The 14,004-nt window shown below is 47.1% G+C and overlaps 1 protein-coding gene across 2 annotated transcripts in view; it reads right to left on the reverse strand.

The window, feature by feature from the left end:
- Positions 1 to 1,449: 1,449 nt before the first annotated feature.
- Nuggc (nuclear GTPase, germinal center associated) overlaps positions 1,450 to 14,004 on the reverse strand; it is a 46,044-nt gene continuing 33,489 nt past the window's right edge. Inside the window, exons 13-19 of one of the 2 annotated variants that reach the window (XM_046442956.2) lie at positions 13,677 to 13,841; positions 10,142 to 10,299; positions 8,552 to 8,690; positions 7,689 to 7,797; positions 6,939 to 7,075; positions 4,563 to 4,653; positions 1,450 to 1,672 (exon numbers count right to left, since the gene is read on the reverse strand). In XM_046442956.2, coding sequence (XP_046298912.1) covers positions 1,539 to 1,672; positions 4,563 to 4,653; positions 6,939 to 7,075; positions 7,689 to 7,797; positions 8,552 to 8,690; positions 10,142 to 10,299; positions 13,677 to 13,841 — 933 coding nt within the window. In that variant the 3' untranslated portion in view covers positions 1,450 to 1,538. Of the gene's footprint in view, positions 1,673 to 4,562; positions 4,654 to 6,938; positions 7,076 to 7,688; positions 7,798 to 8,551; positions 8,691 to 10,141; positions 10,300 to 13,676; positions 13,842 to 14,004 lie in introns of those variants that run through there. The other variant, XR_006851425.2, reaches the window with a different exon arrangement.

Raw genomic sequence — 14,004 nt, forward strand, 5'->3', positions numbered from 1 at the left:
AGCATATTAACTTATTGACTGTACTAACTGTCAACCCTCCACTGATGCCATTTTATTACTCTGTGTGACAAAATGGGAAGCACACAAGAGCACTTCCACCACCTCAAACGAAAATCCCCTGTGGACTGAGCTGCGAGCTGGACTTGACCCTGTCTTCATGAACATCATTTTCACCTGAAAGAGCGACTCACAGACTGTGGTTAATGACACATGGGCATGTGCTCAGTATTTTCTTGAAAATGAACAAAATCAACCTATCGCTTCAGGGAAACAACCAATAGTACTTGTTGCCAATGATAGGATGAGCTTTTAGGGGAAAACCCACAAAGTTTTATAAAACTTGAATTCTCTACTATGAGCTTGAAAGCTTCCCAAAACCTCCAGAGTCTCCTGATAAGACTGGTGGGGATATTAATAAATTGTATTGTACAATGAAACATGCCAGCATTTCAAATACCTGTTTAACTCCATGAACAAATATTTTCGAAATGATCAATGTCTGATGCCATAAAAGCATGCTTTGGTTAAAAAAATCCAAAAAAGTTCAAGATAAACCCCTGGGTTTTATTGCAACAGAGTTTTGTGTTTTGTTTTTTTTTTTAAGTTGACTGATGGAGTTTCAGACTGTATACTAAAACTGACCTTTAGAAAAACAACCATTTTGCAGGATTATAGTATCAAAGAAGAATATTCAGTAATTTGATAAAAGGGCAACTAAAAACAGTTTTTTTGCATTCCAACTATGTGAGACAGTTTTCATATCCATCAACCCAAAACACATACTACAACAGACGGGATGCGGGAACAGTCAGGAGGCTCTGGCCGTCACCAAGAAGCCAGAGATGAAGGATTTGAAAAGTGCCTAACAATGTCACTCTTCTCAGTCAATGTTTTGGAAAATATCTTTTTTTTTTCACAAAAATATGTTATTTATGTTAACCTGTAATGGATTTATTATTGTCCTTTTAAATTAATTCACATTTAAATTTGAATGTATAGATATTTAAATTTATTTTAGTTTTAATTTCATGCAGTTACTATCAATATGTACAACCCAAATAAACAAAAGCTTTTCGGGGTCCTCTGAAGAGTAACAAAATGTTTGAGACGCACATGCCCGGAACACAACACCGTGCAAGTGAGAAGTCCAGGTCTTGGGTCCCTCTCTCTCCCAGACCACGTTGTTTCCATGGGATAATGTTACCTGCTTACCCAAAAGTCTTGCCACTATTAAAATGGGAAATAGAATCGAGTCCCTAAAGTTGTATGTTGCAATTTTTTCATAATACTTAAGTTTTTCAATGTTTAGTGAAGCAAAATTCTCTTTTTCTTAAAGCTCTAGAACTCCATTGGGGCTTCAATATGGTGACTTTTTTTTTAGCTATAAAATAAAATTATGTGAGAAGCAACAATGTATTGGGTTTCTATTGTGTATAAAAAGCCCAAACAGTTGGGAAATGTTCTTTATTGGATTTCAAGGAAACAGAAGTCATTCTGGTTACCCTGGACTTGGTTTCCATGCTGAGCCCAGGAAGCAGTCAGGTTCTGGGGGAGGTTTTGCTGGGGGACATTCTCAGGAAGTCCTGCATGCCCCTCCGCAGCTGCGTGTTCTCCGCCACCTCCCTCAGGCTCCTGTGGAGCTTTTCCATCTCCCTGTGTTCACTGCTGACATCTAGGGAAGAGCAGAGGGCACACATGGCGGGTTAGTGCCTCCAGAGAACAGATCCCCCAAGAATCCCGTCCTTGTCCCAGAATGGCAGATCTGGAAGGACACTGGGAAATCAGACAGTCCAGTCTCCTGGTATAAACAACCCGAATCAAACCGGGTATTCTCCCTCTGGAGGCCTGTGTCAGCGTGAGTCACCCCGAGAGGAATCAAGAGCCTTACCACCAAATAATGCCCCCCACCCCTGGGGGTCCCAGAGGGTCCTGGCTAAGCCTGTCCAGGGCGCCAAGTGCCAGCTGGAAGGAGACACAATAAACCCTCCCCTCCCCTGTCTCCAGGCACCTGCTGGGAGGCCTGTTGTGTGAGGCCTGTGCTCTCTCCCCATCCATTCCCTCTCCTCCCCTAGAATCTCACGTCAACTAGCCTAGGCCACAGTGTCCAGAGGTCAAATCTCAGTCTCTGCAGACTGTTTGGGATGAGATTGACTTGTAAGTCTGCGGACCCTGAGTAAAGCAGTCACCTCTCCCAGTGCGTGTGGGCCTTGACCAATCAGCAGAAGGCCCAAGAGAACAGAAGACCCCACAGCCCTGCTGGAGGCGCTCCCCAGCAGACCTCCTGGCCTCCACCTCCACCTCCGATCTGCCTGCCTGTTCTCCAGAGATGGCCTCTGGACTCCACTGCAGCTCTTTCCAGTCGTCAGCCTGTCAGCCTCCCCACCACGGAGCCTCCAGGATTTTGTGAGCCAACTCCTTAAAATAAGCCTCTTTCTACCCCTACACGCGGCCTGTGGGTTTGGGTTTTCTGGAGGACACTGACCCACACAGTCCCCTCTGAAGAGATGCTTCAGACCGACCTTGGAGTTGGCTCCGCCTCTGCTCCTGAATGCCTTCCTAGTCCCGCTCAGTTCTCCACACCCCAGTGGCAACCTGGACAAGCCACCCTGAGGCTGACCTGCTGTGGGACCAGGACCAGGAGGGGAGTCAGAACCCAAGGCGCTCTCTGAGCCTTGACTGGAGGCCTCCCTCCTGCTGGCTGCTCTCCAGTCCTGCTACCCACCTTCAGGTCTACCCCAGGGCCCAGCTCATTGCAGGCTCCCCAGTGTCCAGCCTGAACCACTGCTGTCTTCTGAGCCACCAGAACAGATGAACCTAGACCTGGCACCCCAGTGGGTCCCTGCCCATGGGCCTTTACTTAGGGGTCCCGTTCCTGGGGAGACCTTTCTTGACCCCTGTCCCCTGCTCTCAGCATTCCTCCCTTTCTCCCGCCTGATTCCCCTGCCATGTATTTCTCTTGTTAGCTTGTGTATCGCCTGCCTCCGGCCCACTGGGCTAGAGCTCCTTGAAGGTCCTGTCAAGGTCACTGCTGTATCCTCAGCACCTTGGTGCGAACTGGCATCACTTGGTGAATGCAGGCTGTCCCATCTGCGGATCTCCATTCTCACCAGTCAGGCGAGTCCTGAGAGCTGTCTGGGTATCTTCAGAGCCCTGGTGCCTGCACAGTCTCCCTATGCTATGCATCTTTGTTGTGGATGGTGAAGAGAATGGAGCAGAGTCCAACTAAGCAGGCACGATTTACATCAAACTGTCTGCAAGACCGGACAGTTGGAAGACCTTCTGCAAGTAGGAAACACACTTAGGTGACTATGACCTTAAAACAGACCTGGGCAGAAGGTCCTAGGTGGGTCAGTGTGAGAGTGCTGTTCCTCCTTCCCTGGGGGCTGTGAAATCCAGGCTCATCCACCCAGCTGGGATGGGGACAGTGTTGTCCAGGAAGGTAGGTAAGCACACGTCAGAGGTTTAGAAGCAGCAGTTTAGCTTCTCTTGTGGAGATAATTCTGCCTACTTCCACCCCGGTTACTCATCAATAGTATCAGGTCTATGTATTTTTTTTTTCCTAGCAAACAGCTGTGCACATGTTTTAAAATGTAAAAGGCAAAAATCTCTACCATCCCCTGTCTTCCTTCCTTCTAAGAGGCCACCAATGTCATCAATTTCTTGTGTGTCCCAAGAGATTTTTATGCCTATACAGACATATACATATGTATTTCCTTTGCTTCTTTCACAAATTGTCACAAACCACACACATTTTTAAAATTTTTTTCTCTCTCTTTAAAATACATTTGGAGATCATTTCATGTTGCTGAACACCACATAAAGCTGCTTTATTCTTTATAACAGTTGCATGTTCCTTTACTGGTCTTGTATCTAATTTAACCAGTGTCCTATTAATAGATATTTGAGTTGTTCCAATCTGTGTTATTATAAACAATGGCACCCTGAATAAACTTGAACATATGCCAAATTGCCCATGCAGGAGGATATTGACAGGATGAATTCCTAGAAGAAGGATTGCTGGACCAAAGCATAGGTACATTTTTAATTTTTCTAGAAATATCACAGGTGCTTTTCTCTCCAGCTTACTGTGGTCTCCAGTGTATATGGGGTAGCCAGGTGGCACACCTGGGAGGCAAAGGAGGTGGTTGCCAGCCATGGGCACGCATGGCTGGCACTGCTTTCCCCAGGTCCCAGGGGATTTAAAGGAAACTTTCTCCACTACCACCAGACAATGGGGTTTTTCCTAAGGAGGCATCAACTTAAAAGAAAGGCTTTACGGAGAGAGCAGGGCGACTTTGTGGATGGGAACTCGCCACTTGCAAGCTGTGAAACCTTGGGCACACTATCTGATCCAAGTCTCTAGTTCTGCATCTGCAAAATGGAGCAATAACGTCTATCCCTGAGGGCTAATGGGAGAATTCCACGGACAGCACCCAAGAAGTCTCGATGGGGTGAGTGGCAAAGGGCCGGCCATTACCAGCATCATCATCTCCATTCCTTGCTCTGGAGATTTCTTTAAACTCAGGAAGGAGCAACCACAGCCAGAGGTTTCACATATTTACCTGCAAGCTCCTTGTAGAGACCATCCCCCTGGGACGACACGAGAGTCAGCATGGTGGCAATGCTGCCCTTCACCTTCTCCGTGATCCCATTCTACAGGACAAGGACATTCAGTCTGTTAGATGGCCGTGCTCCAAGGGAAAGAGAATCCTAGACAGGGAACCTCACCCCATCCTCCAGCTGGAGAAGGTCCAGACTGGGGTTGCCAAAGTCAGGCCCAAGGGCGAAGGACTTTGGAGGGCCGGGGACGCACGTCCTTGGGCTCCCTCCAGTCTCTGCATGTCCCTCCCTGCCTATCAAGAGTCACAGGGAGGGTCCCTCTGGTGCTGAGCAACTGAATGAGGAGCTAATGAGGCAAGGGGGTTGGGAGAAGAGGAGCCACAGGGATGTAAAGGAGGGAGCACACTGGTCACTACCCCACTGTCCCCTCCTGCATTTATTCACTGATAACTGTAAACTGGGCACCTGCTCTGTGCAGGGACAGGTCTGATTCTTCTCTCCCACAGCCTGAGGAATGTCATGTCTTGCTACTCTCAATCCTTTTATCAACTAAAAGCATTCTCTTTTGTCTCTTGCCTCCTTTTGGAAAACACCAGAATCCTTTCTCTAATTTGGTGGATTCCAGGTTTGAGCCTGGATCTCCTGACTCATATTTTTCTTCAATGCCAGGCCAGGAGCTCAGCCTTGAGCTGGTGACATAAGCCCTTCTGGCCTCAGCTTCGTTGTCTTTAAGATGAGGGAGACGGAGATCCACAGCTCCTTAAACCAAAGTAGCCGCCTCACTGCAGAGTGAAAACAAGTCAGCAACCACACACCTAACACATCGGAGGCTGCTGGGCACATTCAGCAGATCGTTACTCCATTCTCCAAGTCATAAGAACATTGGGAAGAGGTAATTTGTTAAAAAAGACAATAAATCTTCAAACATAAAATATATGTAAAAGGAAATTCCATCCTTATTTAGAATTAAAATATTTTAAACAATTGAAAGCTAACTGATATTCTTGCTGGATGAGGTGGTGGCGCACACCTATAATCCCAGCAACTCAGGAGTCTGACGAAGGGGAATCACAAGTTCAAAGCCAGCCTCAGCAACTTAGTGAGGTCTTGTCTCAAAATAAAAAATAAAAAGGGCTGGGGATGTGTCTCAGTGGTTCACCTGGGTTCAATTCTGGGTATTCCCCCCAAAAAAAAGTTCAATGATATTCTTAATTTTAGAAAAAGGATCAAGGATGAGAACCTCCTTTGGCCTTACCTATTTTTAACAACCTATGTTTCCATGATTTAAAATAACTGTGTACCTGGGTAATATACTGATCATTTTTTATGAGCACTGTTTTCTTAAGCACCTCTGGATCTGATGAATGGAAATCGGCTCTATGGAGTTCTGTCAATCTCCTGCATGTATGTGTAGACTGTGAGGATATTCTAATATGCCTGAAATCAAACTGCTGCTGGGAAATGAGACGCTCTTGTCCTTCTCCAAAGGAGATTCCCTGCTTTTTACTGTGGAGACAGTCACCTCCAGAATTGAATGGGACAGACACTGGTGGGAATGCTTTACCTGCCTGGCTTCCTCAGGTGATCAGGAGAGAGGATCAGCCAAGCCTGGACTGAGACAGAAGAACTTGGAACCTCATGTGGACAGTGAGGGGCTTGAACTAAGACAAAGGCATTCTATCACTCAGGGGAAGGGGCAGAGTCAGGAGACCCAGAGCTGGGTGGTCCAAGTGTGCTTGACAGCAGCACTTAGGCTCCAAAAGACTGTTAGGAAACATCTTGCAATGAGGATGGGCTCAACCTAAATCTATGCTGGGTACTGTGATTGGCTGACCTGCAGCCGCATACTGACATTCACTTATTGGCATTTTATGTAGATGGGTCATTTCCCTTGTTTAAAAAATCTGTCTTGAGATTGTACTATTGTTGGAGATGCTGGAGCAGATACCTGGTCCCGAAGTCCAGCTCTGTATCTCATTAGTGTGTGGCCTCTTGATTCACCTCTCTGAGCTTGCTTACATTTAAATTGAGAACAATGGTAGTGCTCACTCAGAGACTGGTGGGGTGTGGGTGTAAATTAGCTAGTGTCTGTGTAGAATTTAGCTCTCATCTAGCTATCAAGGCTGTTGTTCTATGGATGACCCAGGAGGGAGAGGGCTCAGGGGAGAGCTGGAGGTGCTTTGCCAGCACTCGGTGGCAGGGAGGAGGGAACACTGAGCGCCAGGGGCTTCTTCTCCCCGCACTGAAACCCCCAGCTGGGCACACCAGGCAGAAGGCACCCAGCGGCACCTGGGCCCAATGCCTACTATTTCTTCTACCTTCTGCACCGGCTCCCTCAACTTCCCATGGGCTAGGACTCCAACTGCGGACGTAGATACCTTCAGCTGCTGAAACTGGTGCTGCATTCTTTCTTGAGCCCTTTCAAACATGCCCTCGGCCACCTGCCGCTCCACTCCTCTTCTGATGACATCCTTCATCCTCTCACATGCTTTTTTGCCAGTGATCTGAGCTGCCTCTGTAAAAGATGTTAGCCACAGTCACACCACAGCAAGGACTTGTCAGAACTCTCTGGCATCAGAAAAATAAGTAAGCAAGAAAACAAAGTGTGTGTGTGTGTGCACGCTTTTGTATATAGGTATATGTACATGCATATATAGATATGTACACATGTGCAAACACACATACATATGTATATAAAATGCATAACATTAAAAAATAACATCACTCACTATTTAGATAACAATCATTTGGAATATGTAATAAATGAATTGAGCAGAAGCTTACTAACTTACGCCCCACAAAACAAAACCAAGAAGGATCCTGAAAGCGGGCCCACAAACATTTAAAGGAAGTTAAGAACAAGAGCCGGATACCAAGAAGCAGCGTGGAGAGGAGAGGGGGGGTTCCAGACAAGGGGAGGACAGAGGAACTGGGATCCACGGGGACAAAGGTCCCCGATCACCTCCCCCTGCTCCCTGCAGTTATCTGATCTCCATGTGTAGTTGGAAAGTGTTACAGGACTTGGGATGCAGGAAGACTGCTCCAGGACAGGGAGCCCCGGGATAGGATGCCAAAGGAGTGACAGGAAGACCCCAAAGGAAGAGGAAGCACTGCCTCTGGAGCCCCACCTTCATAATAGGGCTTCAGGTCGTTCTGAATGGAGTTGGTGACAGACTCGTAGATCCTCCTCTTCCTTCTGAGGATGTAGCCTTCCAGGCCTCCCAGGATGGCGCTTATCTGAGAAGCCACGTTGACACAGGCCTTCTGTGACATTTCTCTGGCAGAGGCAGGTCAGGTGTGCCCAGGTGTGGCCACACTTTCCTCTGCCTCTGTTCTGGTTGGCTGTGAGCTCCTCTACACAGAACTCTGGCTTAAGCCTCTGAACGCCCCAGAGTGCTTCCACAGTGCCCAGTCCCTACAAACTACTCAGTAAGTAGGTGCTGAGTTTGACCCAAGGATGGACAGGGTTCTAGCAGGGGCCATCTTTAGAGGGCCAGAGGTATCAGCTATCTCCCTACTCTCGCCATGTGATCTGGACTGGCCCTGGAAGAAAGTGAGTCACAGACGAGAGTTCTCAAAACTAACAAGCGACCTGCAAAAACGTGACCGAGTCTTTAAGCTTTGCTGCTTTGGACGCTACTTCATGGTACTGGCAAAAACGATAGAATTAGTGACAATATTACAAGGTGAGGCACATTCTTGTACCTCTAAGGATGCTTTGAAGGTTCTTCCTGGAAGCTGAGTCAACCCTACCACCTCAGCCTACACCTCAGATGCCACACTGTGGGACAAAGCGTGCCTGGTGTCTTACACCTCCCTGGAGGTCCCAGGAGCCCTTATGTTTCCTAGTCCATGCACCTCCTAGGAGGCACATCCAGACCCTGGACACTCCAGGGGTCCAAGTGGGGAGAGACCGGCAGCCTTCAGCTCCTGCCTGGGAAGAAAGCCACTACCCAAACTCACTGTGCTCTTCACTTTATGAGGAACTTACCTCCTGGATCAGGAAACGTTTTTTGTAGCTTTCACACTTCCAGCCACTTCTTATCCCAATTTCTGCCATTTTCTCCTGCAGAGAATGCTTGAAAGCGTCAATGTGAGGCATCAGCGCCGAGTCGGCAGGCTTCCCAGCCCTTCAAGAAAGCAAGACAAGTGTGAAACTGGCTGGTGTCCTTTTATTCACTTTAAAGAGAAGAGAGAGAAAATCTGACAATGACCAAATTGCTGTGACATGCCAGGTGCTGTCCTGGGCCAAGTCATTGGCCTAAAAACCCAGAAGGCAGTGTGAGGGTGCCCGTTTACTGATGAGAAAATCGGGGCTCAGAGAAGATGGCTGACGTGTCTAAGGTCACACAGAGAGTAGAAGACAGAGCCAGGCTTTGAACACCGCTTTAACCTCAAAACTCACTGTCCTCCTGATGACGAAGTGCTTTCACTTGAAAGAATCGGACTTGGACTACACTTTCAAAGACAGGTAGGATTTGGGGAAGAAAATGAAAGGGAATTATTTCCCAGGGGACAATATCTCAGAATATTCCAGGTGTAAGAAGCAGCGGATTATAGAGCACTCAGACAGCATGGGCTTTAAACCCTCGCTCTCTACTCATGAATGGGGGCCCACTGCAGTTAGTTCTTCTGAATCTCCCTGTGTTCCTATGTAAACAGGCAGAAGCCCCTTGGTGGTGTTATCGAGCACATTTGATGAGATAATGCATGCGAATGCTTGGCACCGTGCCTGGGACCTCTCGGTGGCTCTCAGCTTCCCCCACGTTGGCTCCAGCAGAGGGCTGGCACCAGGCAGCAGGGCAGTGCTAGGTCAGAAGGGCAAGTTGAAGGCTCAATGGCTCAATGCCATCCTAAGGAATTTGGAGACTCCTACAGAGCTGTCACCAGGGGCAGGATGGGGAACGTGGACTGGCATGATCCAAGAAGTGTTTACAGAAAGGTAGGGGCAGAGACATGGACACAGAGGAGGACAGAAAAGGTAGGAGAATGGCCACTGCAGCATCAGGTGGTGAACCAGGTACAATTAGGAGAAGAACGAGGGAGACTGCTTCCCTGGGGGCTAGGAGAACCTTTGTCTGTTGGCAGAAGAAAGAGCTAGATGTCAGAACTGCAGGAGGGGCACAAGGAGATCCTCCCCCGGCCGAAGCTCATGCCATGTCTGTGAGCACACGACATGTCTGAGACTCCATGAGCCACTTTTTCTTTTTGCATTCAGGGAAGTTTGAAGGCCATGTGTTTGCTTAATTCCACGCTCTCCAATCAAAATACCCTGTCCTGGGCTCAGATCCCTAAGAAAACCATCCCCGCTGCATGTAGGAGAGACTTGAAAAATAATGGGAAACATAATATTAGTCTGAAAGCAACATCTCACTCCACCCCAGGTCACCAGGGGAGATGGTTAAGTCAACCAAACCAAGATCGCTTTTGTGTTTTGCCAAAGACGGAGCAGAGTGGCCCTCAAGTCACAGTCTACTCTTTACTCTTCCAGATCCAGAGTCTCAATTCTTAAAACTGAGACTCTGGCTTGACGTTCTTCAGATGTTTGTTCATGCAGAGGCAAGATGAAAGACCACTTTACCTAAAAATGCCTCCAAAAACAGGGTCAATCTGGTCATAGATGGGCTGAGTGACGGCTTGGTTCAGGTCGATTCTTGCCAGAGTCCTGGAGGCATAGATGCCATTCTTCAGGCAAACAGCTTTCAGGGTCTGGTGAAAACCTTGGTTCCCTTTACTCCTCTAGAAAATTAAAAGATGAATTAGCAGAGTTAGTTGGCATGAACTAGAAAGTCACAGAATCAGAACTGCATTGCCTTTGGCTAACGGTCATTACCAAGAACCACAGGAAGGAGTAGAAACACAACCGGGAGGACCCAGGTCACACCTCCAGCAATGTGCCCTGGCCACACTGAGACCACAACCCTCCCATACAGCTCTTTATCTGGCAAGCCTCATGGCTGGGCTCCTAGACCATCTGCTTGTGAGTGTCAGGAACAGTGTCTCGCCCATCTTTATGTCCTCCAAGCCTGCACTGACTTAGCTGGTACTTAATAAGTATTTGTTAAATGAATGAAAAAAACGTGTTGTGACCTGAGAGTGAGTATATGTCTTGGATTTCCTGGGGATAGTCCAAAGTTGGTATATTTTTTATTAAATAGTTAATTAAACACTATTTGATTTGTATAACTTGGTGATATTTTCCCCAGGGAAACAAATTTACAAATGAGAGAAAAATTATAATAGTTAGAGCTATGAGCTAATCAAGTTTAGCCAGATAGTGATAAATAATAAGGAGAAAAGAAATGTTTGCTAAAATTTTGGTGGAGGGCTTTATCATCTTTAATCGATGATATGTGTTTGGAGGGAATATGTTTTAAGTGAAAGGCTGTATAGCATGATACAATTGTATAATATTCTCTCTCTACTTAATAACTAAAACATGAGCACACTCCAGAATTATTTTAAATGCATTCCAAAATCATTTTATTAAACCATATACTATCATGTAGGCAAAGAATAATTCACTTTATGGTTCTCTTATTTTTAGACATTCAGGCTATGCTAAGTAAAATATCACATTAGTATATAGATGACTGCTCAAATTTCTGGGCACAAAAGCACACTGTTTATCAAAGAGGAGCCCCTTGGGCATGCAGGGGTCAGGGAAAGCAGCAGTGACACAGGGGATGGTCCCTGGGAGGCCTGAAGATGGCTGGTGCCCCTCTCTTTCTCAGAGTGCCTCTCCTTTGTGCCTCATCTTCTGGGCACACTCTTGATCATCCACTCTGAGATCTGGATTCTTCCATCATCAGATAGAACCACTTCTCTCCCTGTAACTTAGCTATCTATTGCTGCAGAACAAAAATTACCTCAAAGAGAAGCTTAAAATAATAGTAAATGTTTAGTGTGATTCTATGGGTCAGGATTTGGGATGCCTGGGCTGGCCACTCCTGGCTAGGGCTTCCCTTGAGGGTCAGTCAGCTATGACTGGGGTTAAAGTCATCGGGGCTGGAGGATTTGCTTCTAAGGATCACAGCTGGCAAGTCAGTGCTGGCTCTCAGCCCTGGGTAGAAGGCCTCAGCACATTGCTTCCTGGGCCCCTCCACACAGTGGCTTGACTTTGGCACATGGAGGCTGGCCTCCCCCGAGCAAGTGATCCCAGAGGTCTTCAAAGAAGCTTCAGTGGCCATTGATAATCTAGCTCAGAAGTCACACACTGGCATCTCTGCAGCATTCTCCTGGTCACAGAGACCAGCCTACATCAAGGTGTGTGAGGAAAATCCACAAGGGGGACAGCAGGAAGTGAGGACCTTTGGGTGCCAACTTGGAGGCTGCCTACTCCATGGTCAACACTGAATACCCTCAGTGGTCCAATCCAGTGACCTTTCTTCATCATAATTTTCCTTGATCCCTGAGGAATATCTGATTTCCTTCTTAACAAGCTTTTCTACCTTGCTTTTCTTATTGGAAAATGAGAAATTTAAGTTACAGTTAGATTGATTCATCTGAAGGCTCCCAAATGTGTCCTCCCCTGAACGTCCACCCTTCCCCTCCATTGCTCTGTCTATGGAAGTACCACTGATCTTTCAGCAATATTTCAGTCTAAGGTTGTAAAACCAATATATTCATGAGGATGTAGGCCACAGGAGTTGTTGTGAGGGTTTACTAGGATAGTGTGCAGTGTCTGGTCCAGAGTGAGCCTTTTTCTCATGTTTGCTGAATGAATGACCACACACACACACACTACACCCCCAGCCAGGTGGGAGGCACCCCGCCCTCATTTTCCACCATCCAAGCCCTAGAGTCCTCCCCGCTGGCCCCAGGATCATCCGATTGTATTCACTCTCTCCACTTTTATTAGCGTTCATTCTTTGTTTCACACTAAAAGCATCTCCTGCTTTCTTGCATCCCCCTTGTAGCACACATTCTTACTAATCTAGATATCAAAACAAACTTTTACATGAAACACACATAAAATAACACGTGGAGAGCAAGTATCACCAAGAGTGCGAAAAGGCTTACTGAAATGGAAGAGCCCCTCACACACCTTTTCAGGTATTTCTCACTGCTGACGTTCCCACTTTCCATCTCATTAAGACCAGCTACAACATGCCATCTGTGCCCTGCTCCTGGCCCCAGAGCCATCCTTGTGATTCTTGCCACATGGGCAGTGTCATTCATTACCCCTTACTCTTAGTGGGTGCTGTGGACTGAATTGCTCCTCTGAAAGTTCACGTATTGCAGTCCTAGCCTCTAATGTGACTGTATTTGGAGACAGGGCCTTTCAGGTAGAGGCTAAAAATAAGCGAGGTCATAAGGGGTAGGGCCCCCATTCACTAGGACTGGTGTCCTCATAGGAAGAGAAACACCAGCAGGGTGCGCAGAGAGGAAAGACCAGGCAAGGACACAGTGAGAAAGTGGCCGTCTAGGAGCAAGGAGAGGCCCTGGGAGAAACAAACCCAGCCAACACCTGGATCTTGGACTTCCAGCCTCTTGCTCTAAGGAAGTCTGTTGTTGAAGCCGCCGTGCAGTCTGTGGTGTTTTGTTATGGCAGCCCAAGCAGACTACACAATGGGCCTCTTTCACCTCCTAGTCTTACAACACTACCTTAGGCTTGTATTTTCCCTTAGGAACCGCAAACTGCTAATTACGAAAGAAAACCACAATTTGCACACAGGTAAGAGGTTACAAGATGCTTTCTTCTTGTGTAATGTAATTGACACTGACATCAATAGCTCAAGATAAGTAGGGCAAGCTCTTAGCATCCAGTTCTACAGAAGAAACGAGTGAGAGGCTTTTTATGAACGTAAGGTCTTAAGTGGTTGGGCACCTTGCCCAGGTCTGGGTAGTAGATGTTTGGTGGAGGTGGCACTCAAAGCAAGATCCTCAGACCCTAAATTCCAACCCTGCCCCTGCTGAACCGCAAACTTGCCCTAGTGCCCACATGCCCAGGCGAGCAGACCCGCTCTGTGCTGGTGTATCTGCAATTTTCAATCTCTCTGACTCTCTTCTATCTCCTTGTTTCTTTTAAAAGCAAGGGGGTGATGTGAAAAGAGCTTGGGGATCAGGTTGATCTCACCAGGTAGTACAGGTTTTCCGTGGAAAGGGTCACTCACCACCAGGCATGCCCCGAGGATGCGTCGGTAGGAAGTCCTGGCCACCCGGACCCCTTCTTGCAGAGGCCGCTCTATGTGGGCAAAGCACTGCTCCATGGCCTTCTCCAGCAGCTCCGTCCTCTCTTCCACAAATCTCCGCAGGCCGCTCAAGTGCAAATGTTCATTCTAGGGGCGAGGTCATAAGGAGCATCAGGCCAGCCACCAACACAAGATTAAGTTTGACACTAAACAAACCATGTAAATGATTTACTCAGGTATTACCAATAATTATTTTTATTGTAAAAACAACAAAATAATTTTAAAATATCAATATTTGTTAGGTCTTTTT

This window comes from Marmota monax, unplaced genomic scaffold (genome assembly GCF_021218885.2).
Source record: "Marmota monax isolate L192 unplaced genomic scaffold, Marmota_monax_Labrador192_F-V1.1 WCK01_AAM20220418_F8-fsc00344, whole genome shotgun sequence".
Lineage (NCBI taxonomy): Eukaryota > Metazoa > Chordata > Mammalia > Rodentia > Sciuridae > Marmota > Marmota monax.